Source organism: Thunnus maccoyii, chromosome 21, assembly GCF_910596095.1.
Source record: "Thunnus maccoyii chromosome 21, fThuMac1.1, whole genome shotgun sequence".
NCBI lineage: Eukaryota > Metazoa > Chordata > Actinopteri > Scombriformes > Scombridae > Thunnus > Thunnus maccoyii.
In genome coordinates, this window is record NC_056553.1 from 12,240,722 (window position 1) to 12,257,802 (window position 17,081).

Below are 17,081 nucleotides of genomic sequence, written 5' to 3' on the forward strand. Positions count from 1 at the left end.
TCAGAGGGGGACACAGTTTGGATTTTCTCCTTTCCTGAGACATAGGAGTAACAGACTTGTTTTACAGTTGTGATTATTGCTGTCATATAGCTGGCACTGCTTGGGAGGAAAAGTGGACTTTTGCCTTGCGCATGGTGATTTATTTGGACTGAGATCAGAATGGAGCAGAATGGCACAGCTGTGAAACACGGTGAGTTGGTCAGTGGAGATGCAAAGATTTACTGCCTATTTACCTGTTGTATCTAAAAACTGCAGCTGGTGTAGTGTTTTCCATCTATGGCATGTGATTGAGTGGGGACTATACTCAGAGGTCAGTTTCACCCTATAACATACATTTACTTTACATAGACACATCATAGCCTGTATTCAATTCAATTCAACTTTTATTTAAGATTCTCTGAGAAATCCATGAGGGTGACTCTCATTTACAATGATGCCGAGATTACACCATGGAAAATACAAACATACAGATTCAACAACAAAGTCAGTTAACATAGTTACCATGGAAAACACTAACATACAAAACCAACAAACAAAATCGGTTAAAACTGTTACAGGCAGGTAGTGGATGGTTATTAAGTACATTTCTAAAGTGTCCAAGATGTATGAGAGTATTCAGATTTAGGTCATATTGCAAGAGATTCCATGAGTCGGTAGCACTAATACTAAAAGTAGTCAAAGTAGTCCTTCCAAGATCAGTCCTGGCATGAGGTACTTGAAGAACCAACCAGTCTCTGCAACATACAGTAGATGTAATGTATAATAGTAATTTTCCAACCAGGGCTTTATAGACATACAGACACCAATGATTATTGCGTCTCTCAGTCAGAGAAGACCAACCAACCTTATCATATAGAGGATAGAGTGGAGAGTACTGTGGTTATCACCAGTAATAAACCTCAGGGCTGAGTGGTGAGCTTAATCTAAGGGCCAAGGTGTGGAGGCAGCAGCATGTCTGTAAATTACATCCCCATAATCCAGAACTGATAGGAAAGTTGATTCATTGATCATCTTCTTACAAATCAAAGGAAAGCTGTATAAAATTTATTTCTGTATAAAAAAGCAATCTTTTGTCATAATTTGTCAACAAGTCCCAATTTGGTACTTAAATGTAAATTTGTTGTTTAGCCAGATGCCAGGATACTTGTATTCTGAAACCCTTTCAATATTTGAACCATTGACATTAGAGATATGCAGATTACAGTAATCTATGCTTTTGGATCTCGAGAAAACCATGAATTTTGTTTGATGTATTAAGTTAAGAGAATGTTGCATTGCATGAAAGGAGAGTTGCAGTTTCTTGATGGCTAACTAAACGGAATCAGCAATACAGTACAAAATAGTAGCCTATCGTCTACGTAAAGATGATTTTGGCAACAATGCAGGTGAGAGACAATTTTCACTGATATAGATGGTGAACAGGACAGGGCCCAGAATGGATCCCTGTGGCATGCCTGTTGTAACGAGAGAAAGATACAGACATGTTTTTATTTTCAAGTTCCAACAAAGTAACCTGCTCTGTGCTTTGTCACAGCTTTAGATGATATTTGTGTGCAAAGTCTTTCTTGTAAAACTGCAGCATATTGGGGAGTAAAATGCTTTTGAGCGACACCTGTTGAGATCATTATTTGAAACTTCCTCTACACAACAGTGACTGGCAAATTTGCATCATCCAAAAACATCAGTGTGATCAAATAGGCTATCAACTGTCAGCTTTTCAAATAAAATTCACTTGATCACAGTTAAATAGTTTGTCTGTCTGCAAAGAGGAATGGTGACTTAGACATTGTGGATAAATGGAGAACAGTGCATTTGTTTGTGTCTGTGAGAGGGGAGGAGAGGCTTCAAGCAATAAGGAGTGTTTGTTGAATCAATGAGCTGTAGTCTAATTTGTTTATGAATCAATCAATAAATATATGACAGAGTTAATCACTATGTGCTACATGAACAGAATAAATCAATACAGTCAAGATTTAGGTAATACTGCTATTGATAGCCTATAATTATTCAATCAGTATGTATCATTATATTTGCAGAGTCAATCACTTTACATGGTATTTTCATCTTCAAGACAGTCTGTTTGCAGACCTCTTCTGTGGGGATGCTTCTGGTTCCGGCTCCGCTCTCAGGGCAGCTCCACTGGCAGGACAGGAAATGCCACTAGAATAAAACAAAACACACAAGACAACAAGCTGACCATCGGTAGCCTTTCTGACCACACTGATGTTTTGGATGATGCAAACTTGACAGTTACTGTTACATAGAGGAAGCTTCAAACAATGACCAGAACAGGTGTCGCTCAAACCGAACATTTTACTCGCCAATATGCTGCAGTTTCACAGAAAAGAAGGTAAACAACAGACTTTGCACACAAATATCATCACTAAAGCTGTGACAAAGCACAGGGCGGGTTACTTCCTTGAATAATCAAAATAAAAACATCTGGAAGTGTCCCCACAGAGGAGACATGCAGACTATCTTGGAAAAACATCAGTGCTCTTTACCACGACAAATGTTTGTTGTTTCAGTGCAGGATGGGCGTCAGATAAATACTTCCCAACATTTATCTGAACCTAATTGTCAGTGTTGCCTGGTTGCTATTTGTTGTCCTTTATAGCAAGCTTGTAGTCTAGATATTCATTGTAGGCGCAGTGGTTTTATTTGGTGACATGTTTCTGTTGCCGAGATCCATGCATGCAGAAATTACACCTGCATGCATGAAAGAAATACATGCAACCATAGCCACAAGTGCTGTGTGGTGATTATCTGTGATTTACACATATTTTACACAGATTTGTATGCTATAATATACTTTTTGCAGGGTTTATCTCTGTTATCTTTCTGATGAGTTTATGAATTATTTTCCAAGTAGGCCAATCAGACTAACTAACTAACTTCATGTATTTTTATACCACTGGATGGCGATATTTCCCAGCTCATTAGTTCTGTTAGTATTTAAAAACATGTCCAAATAATGTAACCAAATGCTGTATGAGTGTATGTAGCTTGTTGGGCTTATACATACACTATATACACACACAGATCTATTTTATTGTATCTATTATTCCTATTTTATATTACTTTATTTTTTACTTACTGTTTTGGTTCATGGAGATGTCTTTCTTTCTTATCTTATCTTCTTATCTTATAAATACTTCACTATTTTGTCTGATAAGTATGTTTGGACGCAAAATGCACTGTGCATGCTTTAGGGCCTAGTCATAGACATGTCAACTGAGCAAAACATTGCTTTGCTCAGTGTAAGTTTAAGTCGTTATGCAATATATGTATTTATTTTCTTTTAACGACTGGAAAATCATTTCTGGACTGAGCAGCAGCAACAGAGCAGAGATGTAAGTCTGCTACTTAATATTTTAACAGTCACCCTTTAAGACTGAAAGTGAGAATAAAATACCAGACAAAGTGCATTACCCTCGCGTAGGTCACAGCTGCAGAGAATAGCGGCTATAACCAAGCAATACATGAGTTTGTAGGCCCGCCCCATGAGAGAAGGGAGGTCGGGGGCGGCTACGTGGTGCCTGCCTCTTTTCCACAGCGAGTACAGATTAAATACCGACTGGATATATATGTGTTTACTGTAAAAAATAAAGTTAGTCCGCAATGTCTTGCTTACGCAAACGTCTGAAAAGGACGAAATCCGAGGAACAGGTTTTCCAGGAGCAGGTGAGAAAAGTTGCAAAGGAGAACGGAAAACGCCTAGGTGAGTGCCCTCCAACCCCCTAAAGGTGCATATGTGTATACACCTAATGTTTACATTACCTGGATGTGGGGAGATTTCAATCTTGACAGCAATCACCGATTATATCTTTTCATAATCATAATCTTTTAGAATAATCTGCTTTTTCTTGTTGCTGGGAGTCAGCATATGTAGTGCTTTGACAACGTGCAGTAAAGAGGCTTTATGAAGGCTTCCTCGTTGCCTGGAGCGATGAATTCTTCTTTCACAAGCAGCTGCAGCTTATAGGCTGGTATGTTGTGGTCAAAATTATATGTCTGCTTTGTCTTTCTGAAGAAGCGACAGGTACAGGAAACCGTTTAAACCTCAAAAGGAGCTTAATAAACAGAGGGTGAGCACCTCTGTGCAATTTCTTAGTAATTTTGCACCTTCCATCTCACATTTTAAATTTTATCTGCATGATTTCCTTACTTATTAGGAAATTTGAAAGAGAGGACAGCAGAGCAAGAAATTGCAAAGTGTTATAAAGCTCTCCTCAGTGAATAATACACATCTGCAGCCACTGAGCTTGGCTCAGACAGTAGAATGTGATGAGAATTCAACTTTCCATTCAGGCATCTTTTCAACATATTGCAGCAGCTTGTTTGTTTTGGTCAGCTTTTATCATGTGGCATTCATAAACTGGACTTGTGGAGCACCTGTGCATTTGAAAAGTGTATCGTATATTTTTAAAACTTCAAATCTCAATTAAAACTATTCTTGGAAGACTTCCTGTCCTGCCTCTGTAAAATGATTCTCCCCCTCCTGCTTCAAACAGCTGTGTTTGTGGTGAACTTGGCAAAACTGCATTTTCGTTGTACATGTACACACCCTGGTCCTGTCTGCAATAATTCACAAGACAAAGTTAATTTAGAAAAACTGTCCTCTTACAGTAACAGATATTAAAATGCTGCATCCAAAATGCATTTTATGCATTAGGAATGTTTGTAAACAGTCAGGCACTCTCCTTTATACCCCTGAGGTCTCACACTATTGTGATATATGTGAGGGTTAAAAATGTTTTATGGGACTCTGTAATCTAGTCTACACTGTATTTTTGCCCAGTCAGATAATGTATCCCAAGAGGACTTCCTAGTTAAATAAAGATAAAGTGAAATACATCTCACAACTGCTGTTATTAACTTATTGGAACAGCAAAACATGCATCTCTGAACCTTATCATTAGCTCATACCTCAGAGGCATTAATCCCTGTTATTCAACCTTAACTCTTGCCATCTTCTAGCCCTAGCTTGCCTTATGGGGTGTTGTCGGTATACTGTAAAGGTCAGGATCTTAGCCAGCCTTGCATCTGAAACATACTACTGAAAAAAAGGAAGAGAGCTCCCTTATGTGATTCATAACCGTATGACTCACGATTATGATTTGGGAAAATCAGAAACTTATTTGTGGCCGTTCTCTTTTCTCAACATAAAGCTTGTGAGTGACAAAAAATATGCAACTTTTCTTCACGGTAAATTAGATTTCACCCCCCCCCCCCCCCAAAAAAAAAGGAGATGACGTAGAGAGAGTTGCACCCCCGGCAGAAATCCTGCCTGAGCAGAGGCGGTTTTGAGCTGCCTGCAGAGAGGCCAGACGCTCATAAACAGCCTCTGTGAGTCTCTGGTACAGTCTTGGAAAAAAATTTCGGTAATGTTGTGGCTCTGCCCACGACCCTGACTCAGTCCCAAATGAGTTGTAGTGAAAGTCGTTATCCTCAGATGCCCTTTGCTTACTGAAGGGACATTACTTATTTGTCCTTTTTCTAATAGAACATATAATGGCCATTTTAAGTTTGTGTGATGCAAGAAGCTATGTGAATAAAGTTCTTCCCCGCCCATACATTGAGTAATCCCTGCATCTAATCTGCAGAGATGTAAAACAAATAAACTAAACATTGACCTGCCAACATTGTCCTGTTGTGGTTTCATACAATGTTTTACAAGAATTATGAGTCATTCATCACACCCTTCCCAGAAAGTCATAATCACCTTAATGATAAGTCACTTGCACTGCTCATCCGTTGTGAAATCTTCCATATTTAACACTGTACACTAGCTGAGTAGTACAGGCTGGTAGTGTTGGAAACTATATGTCACATTTAATAGCTCACTTTGCTCTGATTTACTCTTTTTTTTAGTTTTCTGTCATTTGATGTACCGCAAAAATAATCAGTCAATTGAGAAAATATTTGTCAGATTCATTGATAATGAAAAGAATTGTTCGCTACAGCATTGAATAACGTACGGCGTCAAAAGTTGACATTGACATTGGCTGGTCTGTGTGTTTACTTTTAAGCAAACAGATATTTAATTTCATATTCCCTCTCGCAGGTTTGGAGGGTGATGCAGACCTACAGTTCCTGCTTGTCGGTGGGGAACTGGTCAAGGTTCGCTCAAGCTCCTGGCAGAGAAACCGCTTCTACAAACTGCAAGAAGACTGCAAGACCTTGTGGCAGGAATCCCACAAAGCATTCAAGAGAAATCAGACTTGTGAGTGCCATCTTCTGCTACATGAATCATTTGTTGGCATACCTGTTTTGATGGTGCTTACAATCCTTCTGAGTTCAAGTTTCTGTAAGTTATTACACTTGGGCTGTAGCTCATCCCAGTGTTTTATGAGCTGTACATTCTTCTTCCATTTTTCCACTCTCCTTTCTGATCTCAACAATAGCTCGCACGCGAACACACCCCTAAAATCCCTCTAGTAGTGGAGAATATGTGAGAGGTGTTGGTCAAATGGAAACAACTCACACTGATACTGTGGTGTGGCCAGACTGGAAAATACTAGTGTGTATGCTGGCTGTATGTTTGTCCATGTGTGTGTGAAAGAGATTATTTTCCTGTGATTTCCGGTGCAGTGATCCACTGTCAGGGTGCAAATGCATGTGTGTGTGTGTCCTCTGCAGCTACCAGGCCTGATAACCTCTGCCCCGAGCCAGAGCCTTGAACAAACACTGAAAGACAGAGCAGTGCGCCTTATATTCCCCATACTGACACTTTCCATCTCAATGTACACTCAGCATACACACACACAGATGACATCGAGCAATACGGTCATGTGCCCGGTCATGAGGCAATGCTTTTTTTTTTTTTTTTTGAACATAAGCAGAAGTGCTTACAGATGGGCAGAACTGGACACTTTAGTTTTCAGGCATTTCCTTGTTTACGGAAATAAGCTGCATGTTTTATTGCTTTCCTGTGGGCTTTAACAAGCCACAATTGCCAATCAGCTCTAAAGTGCGTTTACATAAGAGCATGTGGGAGGGTAGCACGTATTGTTTTTGACCACTTTTTGGATGAGAGTCATCTGATGCTGCATTTGTCAAATCAAGCATAAAGGTACAGTATTATTATCAGCGGGTAGTCATATGACATATTGTTGGCCTGCTTCTCCAGATCGTAATTCAACTACTGCTACTTCTGTCACAACAGAAGATACACAGATACACAACACCTTTCACATGTTTGTCTATCCTGTAAGAGGGTTCCTCCTGTGCTGCTCTTTCTGAAGTTTCTCACATTTTTCTATTTTTTTCATGGAGTTTCCTTGTACAAATCAAGGATCTAAGAATAGAGTGTTTCATAAAGCCCACTGAGACAAACTGTTGGTTCTGACTCGATGTCAGGAGGTGAATGGAGGACTCGATATCTTTTTTAATGTTTTTATTGAATTTTTAGTACGTTTTGAAATTTGGTACTGATAACGATACATTTTTCTGCACCTTAGTGTTAGAAATATAAACATGTTTTAACTCTTTATAAAAAAAGAATAGAGACGATTAAAAATTGAATTAAAGAAAAAGTAAACACACAGACTAAGCTTGATTAATTAAGTATTTTTGTGTTTATCAGGTGACAGAACACTAAAAAAATACCCATCAAAATTTAAATTTTTGGCATTTCTGCTTAAAAATGACTTAAGCTATTAATTGTCTATCAAAATAGTGGCCACTTTATTTTCTGTCAGTAGACTGATTGATTAATAGTAATTGTTTCGGCTCTAGTATGGACACATTTTGGTTGGTGCTTCATTTTTGATACCCATCCTTCACACCTTCATACTTTGTAAATGAGTGACAGAAAATCTCTGGATGACATCCCATCAGTCCCAACAGACTGTGAGCTTGGTTTTATTGCTCCGTCTTTTTTGAAAAGCATCCAGCGTTTAAAGTTCCCACCCTCGTTCACACAATCAGTGATTGTCATTTGCCTCGATAGCATTCACACACACACACACACACATGCACTGCCAGGGTTATATGAGGTAGACATCAGAGGCTTTGTATTCCACTATAAAGTTTACACATATGTCTCATGAGCTACTTCCCTCATTTTACTGCCTGTCAGCTGTTTGTCACAGAGAAGGAAGTGATAATTACAAATAAATCTAGTCAAACATTAATAATATTAATTAATATTTGACTAAACAGCATTCATGGGCTCATATTCAAACACGTCTAACAGATAGGATAAGTAGGTGGTTATAGTTTTGCATGTCATTCCTGAAAATTTATTTTGTTAATATTTTCTCAACTCACTTCTTAAGACACTACTGTAGTCAACCCCAAACTGAAGATTAACCTGAAGGTCAAGTTTGCACACACACACACACACACACACACACACACACACACACACACACACACACACAAACACATACTGACATGGCTTATTAGCCACCACCTCAGGGGGAATTATTCTCTTCACTGTCCTCCTTTGAAGAAAAGAGTTTTAGAAACAGCAACATGAACTTTGTCGGGGCCGGCACAATAATCTCTTTGTGTGAAATTTCATCTGGTATTCAAGCAATGCCGGCCTGACACGGATGACATGACTTGGGCATTGTGGACTTCATCTGTCCAGATGGGATTCTCTGAAACTGGTCCAAATTCACAACCCTAAACTCCTCTACAGTCGTCTGTTTTGCTGGGGATAACGTGCATGCACAGATTAATCAGACACTCTTCTTCTGCTGAGCGCTTCCAAGGTATTTTGTTCATCCAGCAGTCAGCTGAGTGTGCACCACCCAGCCTTGGGTGTGTTTCACCACACCGCCCCCCCACTGTTGTGTTTTTCTCTTCAAGTAGTCTGACCTTTAGATTCATTCTGCCCCTAGATAGGCTCAGATTCTCTCAAGAACAATGCTCGCTCTTCATTAGACTCTGTAACCTCTGGTGGTAAAGGGTAGAAACATTGTGATTATAACCCAGCTACAACATATGGCCTCTTAGCTAAGCCTGTAGTCTTTCGTGTTTTGTTACAAGGGCGGTTGTTGCCATTTAGTGTGATTACATCATGCATGGTCGTGCATGTTCTTCCGTACATTAAGCTGCACAACAATAGAGATGGCCCCCAATGTATGGGTAAAAACAGGCTGTGTGTGCAGAGACCTTCAGTATATGATATCTTTTTGTTAAAACAAAATATTTTTATCCTTAGAAATGCCAATCATATTATTTTATGAGTGCATGTGTTGCCCGTGTGTGTCAGTGTATGAGGCAAGGAGCTCAAAAGAGGCCAGAGTGTATCAGACTCTTTTGCCATCGTCAAATCTCCATGGAATGTGTTTGTTTTGCCAAAGAATTCAAGAGTTCAGCTCGCAACAACAAAATGTCTGAGAGCATCTCTTAGCCAGTCTCAAAGGGCTATTTAAGCCTAACTATCCAGACACAGTTTCTCAGTTTCAGAAATACAGTCAGTGGTAAACAAGATTCTGGATCAAGCTGCTGTTATTATGTAATGTGTTTAGTAGCTGCATCCTCGATATTTAGCAAGAAGGAATTCTGTTAAAAGTTGATATTGCACCACACAGCAGATTTTCAAAATGGTTTTTTTTAGGAAACAATCCATTTTTCACCCCTTTTCTTTTAGATCGTCATTGTGATCACGAATCTGGAAGAGAAAATTTTCATCTGTGTCGGAGTAAATAAATTATTTATACTTCTAAAGCTGCACTTAGCAATATTTTTATGTTAACAATGTATGAAATAACTACATGTAATGTGATTGGGGTCACTTATAGGGACGAACCCACAGAAAATTATCACCCAACTCTGCAGTTCCCCGCAGCTTTAAGGAGCGTTTTAGCATCTTTTAGCTTGTCGTTTTGGTTTTATGACCCACAATTTTACTGTTTTGGTTCACCCTCACCCTTGTCAACCTTATTTCCAGCAGCAGCAGGCAGCAGTTTTCAATGATGAAGCTGTGATAAACCCACTGCACACTACCTGCCAGACACCAAACTGCATACAGACAAATTAGCAACTATCTGTTGGACACTGTGGAGCACTTCACAACTAAACACACAGATATTTTTCTGTAGGAGTTGTTGGACTATTGGACTTACATTCCAAAAACACAACTCCAAATGAAAGCTAATGTTGCTTCATGTCTGCTGGGTGTGAAGGCAACTCATTTGCCATGACAACTTTATAAGGTTATATTATGTCCATGTTGGTGTTTTCCACTGCGCCCAAGTAGAAAAAACATCAGTTATTGCTGCTTTAAGATTACTTTCTTTCCATATAAGGAGACTTATACCATCTTCAACACACTCCGTGAGCTTGTAGACAGTTGCTGAACAGTTATGAACGTATGTTTTTATCTGTTGCATTGTGATTAAAGGCTACCAAACTGCCCTCCCACACAGAAACAAAACCCTTCCTGTTGATAAGATATAAAAACCGTTTCTGGCGTCCTGTGGTGGTGTGCCCATCGGGACGAAAAGTCTGCCGCCAGCAGTGTCTTCTCTAAGGAAGATTTCTGAAGTTATGCTTCAAGGGACAACTGTGACTGCCAACTACTTCATGGTTGTGTCCAAATATTAAACTCAAAACTATGTTTCTACTAGAGCTGTTATTAAAACAGTTATTATAACAGAGCAGGCAGTTAGCAGGCACCTTTAATTTAGAATTCCTGCTTTATAAATTATTTGCTGTCAAGGCTACTAGTATGAGACTGCTTTTCTCTCATTTTCTGGACATTTTTGACTGTTCTAAGTGAAACTTTTAAGACAGAGACTTGATTCCAAATCCTATGTTTGCATTTCCACATCAAGCTCAAACATTGTTCAGACTTGTTTAGGCTTCTCTCTTTTGCCTTCAAGTGTTTGAGGGCTTACATCTGCTAACGCTATCCATTAACAAACAAACTCTTGGGTGACCTTTCAAATGCCAGAATTTTCAACAAACCAATTCTTCTTTCCAAACAGTCTCCATTGATGACATTGACTCAGTGCGCAAAGGCCGTCAGTCTGAGGGGTTTCAGAAACACACTGACCCCAGTGATGAAGAGCGGTGCTTCTCCATCATCTTTAAGAACCCTGGGAAGAATCTCGACCTGATGGCAGCCAATAGGGACGAAGCGAAACAATGGGTCGGCGGCCTGGAGAAGATTATCAACAACATGCAAAACCTCAACAGACAGCAGAAGAACGAGCAGTATCCTTGACAAAGTATTTAAATGGGAAAGGTTTTTAGAAGTATGTTCCTCAAATGTTTTTTGGTTGCAGTCTTGAGAGGAGACATTGCTATGTGTCCTTGGCACTCATAGATTTGTTATTTTGTTCATTATTAGTGCAGATTTAAGATGTTGCAAAAACTGCTTGAGTTTTATAGCTAAAACTAAAATGAGTTGAAACCGAATCCTTACATCTAAATGCCAGCTGGCTCTTCAACTGCATGCGGAAAGCAGACAAGAACGAGGACAACCGCATGAACCTGAAGGAGCTGAAGCACTTCCTGCGACAGATCAACATTGAGGTGGACGACACCTACGCAGATGAAATTTTCAAGGTAGGTCCCTCTCAGAAAATTCATTCACTTCTTATAGTTCATCAAGCTTAAAATCTAGTACATCTGGTTGATTGATTCTCATAATTATCATGTCACATGTGACAGAAATGTGACACGTCCAAATCAGGCACTTTGGAAGGCTCGGAGATCAAGCTTTTCTATGACATGCTGACCCAACGGCAGGAGATAGATGTGATCTATGGGAAGTACGCTCAAACAGAGGGTCTAATGAGCGACAAGGACTTGCAGAGCTTCCTCCTGACCGAGCAGAGAGAGCCGGTGTCCGTGGAGTATGCTCGCAAACTGATCGAAAAATTCGAGCCTGATGCAACAGGTATGGAAACACTGTTGGTCTTTCTGGGTTTTCTACAACACTACTTCAATCAGGAGAGACAAGTGAATGAAGTAAAGATAAATGTTTATTGTACAAATGGTATTGATAATTAGTCTTGTCAACAGTCTTTGGCGCTTAGACTCTACAGGGAGATTTTGTAATCGAGGGACAGTGAGATAAATCCTCCCATGGAGTCCAGACACTGGTGGTGGTGGTGGCTGATGAATCACACTGAGACTGATAATGCTGATGAGGTTGATGAAGTGATGCACTGATGAATCTGCGAAGACTGGCAGTTATGGGGAGGTGGTGGAGACAAACATTTAAAAAGACAGCCACACGATGATAGGCTGACATTGGAGGTGCGTCTCTGTGCTATTGGATATATGTGACCAGCTGATGTGAACAGCTGACAGCTCAATTGACAGCCTCGGATAATGACAGCAAAAGAAATTATGAGTGATGCATGCATGAGAGATGTGAAGGCATGATGGTATGAGAAATAAAACTACAGGTTTATGCTTGCAAAGATAGTCTTCCTGACTGAACTTTTGCCATAAATCCATATATAATAGGTACATAAACAGTTCATGTCATATATTCATCTTGTCCGTCCATAACTTCAGCAAAGCAAAAGAAGCACATGACCAAAGACGGCTTCCTGATGTACCTCCACCAGGAGGAGGGCTCCATCTTCAACCCAGCCCACAAGCAGGTGTACCAGGACATGAGCCAGCCTCTCAACCAATACTACATCTCATCCTCTCACAACACATACCTGATGGAAGACCAGCTCAGAGGACCCAGCAGCACGGAAGCCTACATACGGTAACGACTTCTTACAACAAGCAGGTTAATCAGGGACAGAGGAGCAACTTTACCCCGTCATTCTAGCAAATTCAATCTTGAATTTTTATGCTTTTTACCTTGTGTTGCAAAGATATATCTTCCTTTTTGACCAGATAGCCTCAGAAACTAAACTGTGGAATTAAATCAGGAACTAAATTATTATGAATGAACAATTGCTTTATTTAAGATGCAATTTTAGCACACACAACACATTAATACACAATTAGGGTTGTTCTTTGACATTTATTTGTGCATGACTGTGTGATGTTTGGTTGTTGGAAAGGAGATTGAAAGTACCAGAAAGGCTTGGCACCTCTTTGCAAAGTAGTGACCTTTCTGAATGTTTTCTTTAATACTCAACATTAAAAAATGATCTAGTTGCTCTTGCTCACTGGCTCTCTAATTTCTCTTCTCTCTCTGTTTATCACACTCTTATTTTTAACTAGCCGGGAAGCTAAGCTAAGCTATACAACCTTTTAAAACGTCAATAACATTATAAAACAATAAAGATCTAATTTCCACTTTTGATACTAGCAACAACCACTACCTGCTTGCAGTCTTAATGAACGATGTTGAGAACTTTCAGCGGTCTCAAGGTTTATGTTTGACCAGTCAGAGACATTTAGCACTGCCAACTGGTAGCTAATTTTCTTCAGAAAGTACTACCTCTTAAGCAGGGAAGGGCAGGAATTATTGCCCAGAAACCAAAACTGGCACAAGGTTTGTTTGCTAAAAATCCAAGTCAAGTTTCATCCCTATTAGGGTTCCTGGAAAAGTTTCTGTGGTGGAAAATAGCCAAGATGGACAATTCAAAGGTGATCTCTGTGGCATGCAGTGCAGGTGGTCATGAAGGTTTTCTTTCCTTGCAGAGCGCTGATGAAGAGTTGTCGTTGTGTGGAACTTGACTGTTGGGATGGGGCAAACGGAGAGCCTGTTATTTACCATGGCTACACGCTCACATCCAAAGTGCTCTTCAGAGACGTCATCAAAGCCATTAAAGACTACGCCTTCAAAGTATGTGAGCTATTACCCGTGGGACAGGATTTCACTGTTCTCACTGTTCTCATGATTACATGATTATAAAAAAGTTCTGAGCTTCATTTTTCTGTTTCCCAGACATCTGACTACCCAGTGATCCTGTCCCTGGAGAATCACTGCAGCGTGGACCAACAGAAGCTCATGGCCCATCACTTGATCTCCATCCTGGGTGATGCTTTGGTCACAAAGCCTCTTGAGGGCACCATGCCCACCAACCTCCCCTCACCTGAGGTGTGCGGCTCTTTACCTAAGCCTACTGAAATGCATTACAGTCCATAAAGATTCACAGTGTGTGGAGCCTCGCTACAAGTACCCTCTCAAACAAACCCCTAATACTGTAGGAAGACCACACCTAAAAATTTCCTCCTCTTAAGTTAATTAACCACTCTGCCAGTTTTTTTCACTTTCCTGTTCACTGTAACTGGACTATTAGATTTGTCTGGGAAAGGAAACTGATGAGATTAAAGTAAAAATTCAAATAAACCACTATGATGCAATCAAAACTTTACCATCTCAAGCTGCCGCTCCCCTCTGTGTTGATAATGTCGTAAACCAAAGCAAGCTCTTTTGTCTTGTATTTTATTGGCTTGTTTATTGAAAGTTTGGACAGCAGTTGTTGATTAACTAATGAGTTGTGACAAGACCTGACTGCAGTGTCTGAGAGAACACCTTGTTTTTATAGAGAGGTTTTCAGCATTTGGAATTTCATTTGTGTGTGAACAGGGGCTGGTATTTAGCGTTTCTCCAGCAGGCATGTAAGGAATGCACACAGCTGGTTTTCATTTAAGACATTAAACGTGATATTAATTTACTCCTTTTCTGGTACAATCAGGTAATGCGGTTTACACTCTGAACTGTTCTTTAACCATTCTTCCATTAAGATTTAACTATCCATTTCTTTCTCTATTTTCCACATCTTCTTTATATCTTTCCTCCTTTAATCTTTGGTCATTATCTATATCTCATGAAAGTAAGGACGTTTGTTACCCCCAGATGGATGAACTGAAAAAGGTCCTCAATACTGGGTGTGACCCACAAAGTGAGAAAATATTAGCGTGCCAAATCATCTTTCAGTGACATTCCCCAGCACTTACAGTGTCTTCAAATGTAGCAACCATGGGATGGATGCCTGTGGCACTGTCTGCCTCAAAGGAAATTATAATTGTGCATTACACAACACTTTCCTTTCTGACATTGGCTGTTTGAGAGGCGTTACTCGCTGTCACCACATACTTTTTGCCATTGCAAAATAAAAATCTACATAATTGCCTTTAGAAATCGCGCGTCAGATTATGTCTTTAATGATCTGTTTGTTTACAGGAGCTAAAGGGCAAGTTCCTTATCAAGGGAAAACGCTCGAACAAACTGGATGCTGCCTTCAACAATAACAGCACCATGGAGGAAGACACTGTGTCTGAGGAGGATGAGGCTGCAGATTGTAAAGAGAATGGACAAAAAGCCAAACCCACAAAGGTGTGTCAAGTGCTTAGTAATATTTCTGAAGAAATAACAAAAACAATGATTAATTTAAGATACAAAAAGCAAACCAAGCCTCTCCCAACTCCTTTCAGAATTCGAAGATCAAGCTTGCCAAAGAGCTGTCAGACATTGTTATCTACTGCAAGAGTGTCCACTTTAATGGTTTTGAACATGCCAAAGACAAACAGACCTTCTACGAGATGTCTTCCTTCAAGGAGACTAAAGCATTCAACCTGGCTGAAACCTCAGGTAAACCAGCACAGCAGTCCTGGTGCAGCAGGAAAGTAACTGGCCGGGCATTTGGTTTTTATGGGTGGGCCCATACCCACATTTAAGACTTTTAGGAGGACACCTACATGTTCTGTTTGTGTTTTCAACAGCTGCCGTCACCACGACAACCACAACACATTCTGCTGAAAGTCACCACATAACACGATCAATGGTTAAACCAAAACACCTGTTTCGGTGACCGTGTTACCTGGCAACTTTCAGCTGAGTGCGTCGAGGTTACTCATAGTGACGGCAGCTGGCTCCTAAAAGCCTTATCAATTTTACTTTTATAAATCAATCAATGTGTTTATTATCTACGCCAACCATTTACGTAAGCTAAACAGTGCTCAACAAGAAGCATTCACCTCGTAATATATCTTATAATGTGGGAAACAAAACGTAATCTCTAAGTTGGCAGTGTAGCTATAGTCTATCTTGTGATTTCAGACTCTTATCTTCAATTGGAAAGTGGCCCGTACTCATAACGCCAGAACTACAACACAGTTTTGCTTTAATCTAAAATGAGGTCTGCATTTTAACTTTAAGGCTGAGCTTAGATCTAGAACTGAAATCAGTAACCTCATTCTTTTTGGCAAGAGATGATAAAAATATATTATTTAATGACACGACAGCAGCACACTTGATCAATATATCTTGGAGCACAGTATAAAAAGCATGGTAAAGCATCTGCTTTTGTAACTGTGTTCTCATAGCCACTGCCTTCATCCATCACAACATGGACAAGCTCAGTAGGATCTACCCCGCCGGCACCAGAACTGACTCCTCGAACTACAACCCCGTGCCCATGTGGAACGTTGGTTGCCAGATAGGTACGCTCCCATCACTGTACTCAGAAATTCAGCCATTCATTACCACTAATATTAGATGCAGATAATAATTAAATTTTTGGTAATAATTCACCTCCCTCTTCTCTTTGCCTTGCTTTTCAGTGGCGCTCAACTTCCAGACTCCCTCCAAGGAGATGCATCTAAACCAGGGACGGTTTCTACCAAATGGAGTATGTGGCTACATCCTGAAACCTGAATTCCAGAGAAGCCTGTCCTCTCAGTTTGATCCCAACAAACTTACCAGAGGGCCGTGGCTAAATAAGAAGATCTTTCATGTCATGGTGAGGTCTTAATCCTGAAACAGGAACTGAGATTTTTTTTAAATTGTTTGTGTTAGAATTTTGATTTGAAATAGTTCTGTATTTACCATGTACTTATCTTTTTACTGTACCATGTAAGCAGACCATCATCTCTACGTTAAATCAAATCAGTGACTGTAGTGATTAAATAGGAAATAAGTAGTGCTTAGATGTAATTGTGTTTTTGTTTGGTATTTGTATTGTTACATTATTGTTTGTGTGCTTTTGGTGTCCCAATACAACAGGTGATCTCAGCTCAACAGTTACCGAAACTCAACAAGGACAAACTGAAATCCATTGTGGACCCTCTGGTGAGAGTGGAGATCCACGGCGTGTCAGCAGACATCGCCAGCATGGAGACACACTACATTGAAGACAATGGTGAGCACAGCATACATATACATAGATACAAATGCATAGATTCATACAGACAGA

At 39.9% G+C, this 17,081-nt stretch overlaps 1 protein-coding gene across 2 annotated transcripts in view; it reads left to right on the plus strand.

Moving 5' to 3' along the window:
• The window catches only part of plcd1a (phospholipase C, delta 1a), an 18,825-nt gene continuing 1,744 nt past the window's right edge, over positions 1-17,081 (plus strand). Inside the window, exons 1-13 of one of the 2 annotated variants that reach the window (XM_042399027.1) lie at positions 1-190; positions 6,068-6,226; positions 10,947-11,175; positions 11,400-11,529; positions 11,635-11,863; positions 12,490-12,691; positions 13,582-13,726; positions 13,829-13,981; positions 15,071-15,223; positions 15,322-15,478; positions 16,213-16,329; positions 16,450-16,628; positions 16,892-17,027. In XM_042399027.1, coding sequence (XP_042254961.1) covers positions 160-190; positions 6,068-6,226; positions 10,947-11,175; positions 11,400-11,529; positions 11,635-11,863; positions 12,490-12,691; positions 13,582-13,726; positions 13,829-13,981; positions 15,071-15,223; positions 15,322-15,478; positions 16,213-16,329; positions 16,450-16,628; positions 16,892-17,027 — 2,020 coding nt within the window. In that variant the 5' untranslated portion in view covers positions 1-159. Of the gene's footprint in view, positions 191-3,531; positions 3,722-6,067; positions 6,227-10,946; positions 11,176-11,399; positions 11,530-11,634; positions 11,864-12,489; positions 12,692-13,581; positions 13,727-13,828; positions 13,982-15,070; positions 15,224-15,321; positions 15,479-16,212; positions 16,330-16,449; positions 16,629-16,891; positions 17,028-17,081 lie in introns of those variants that run through there. The other variant, XM_042399026.1, reaches the window with a different exon arrangement.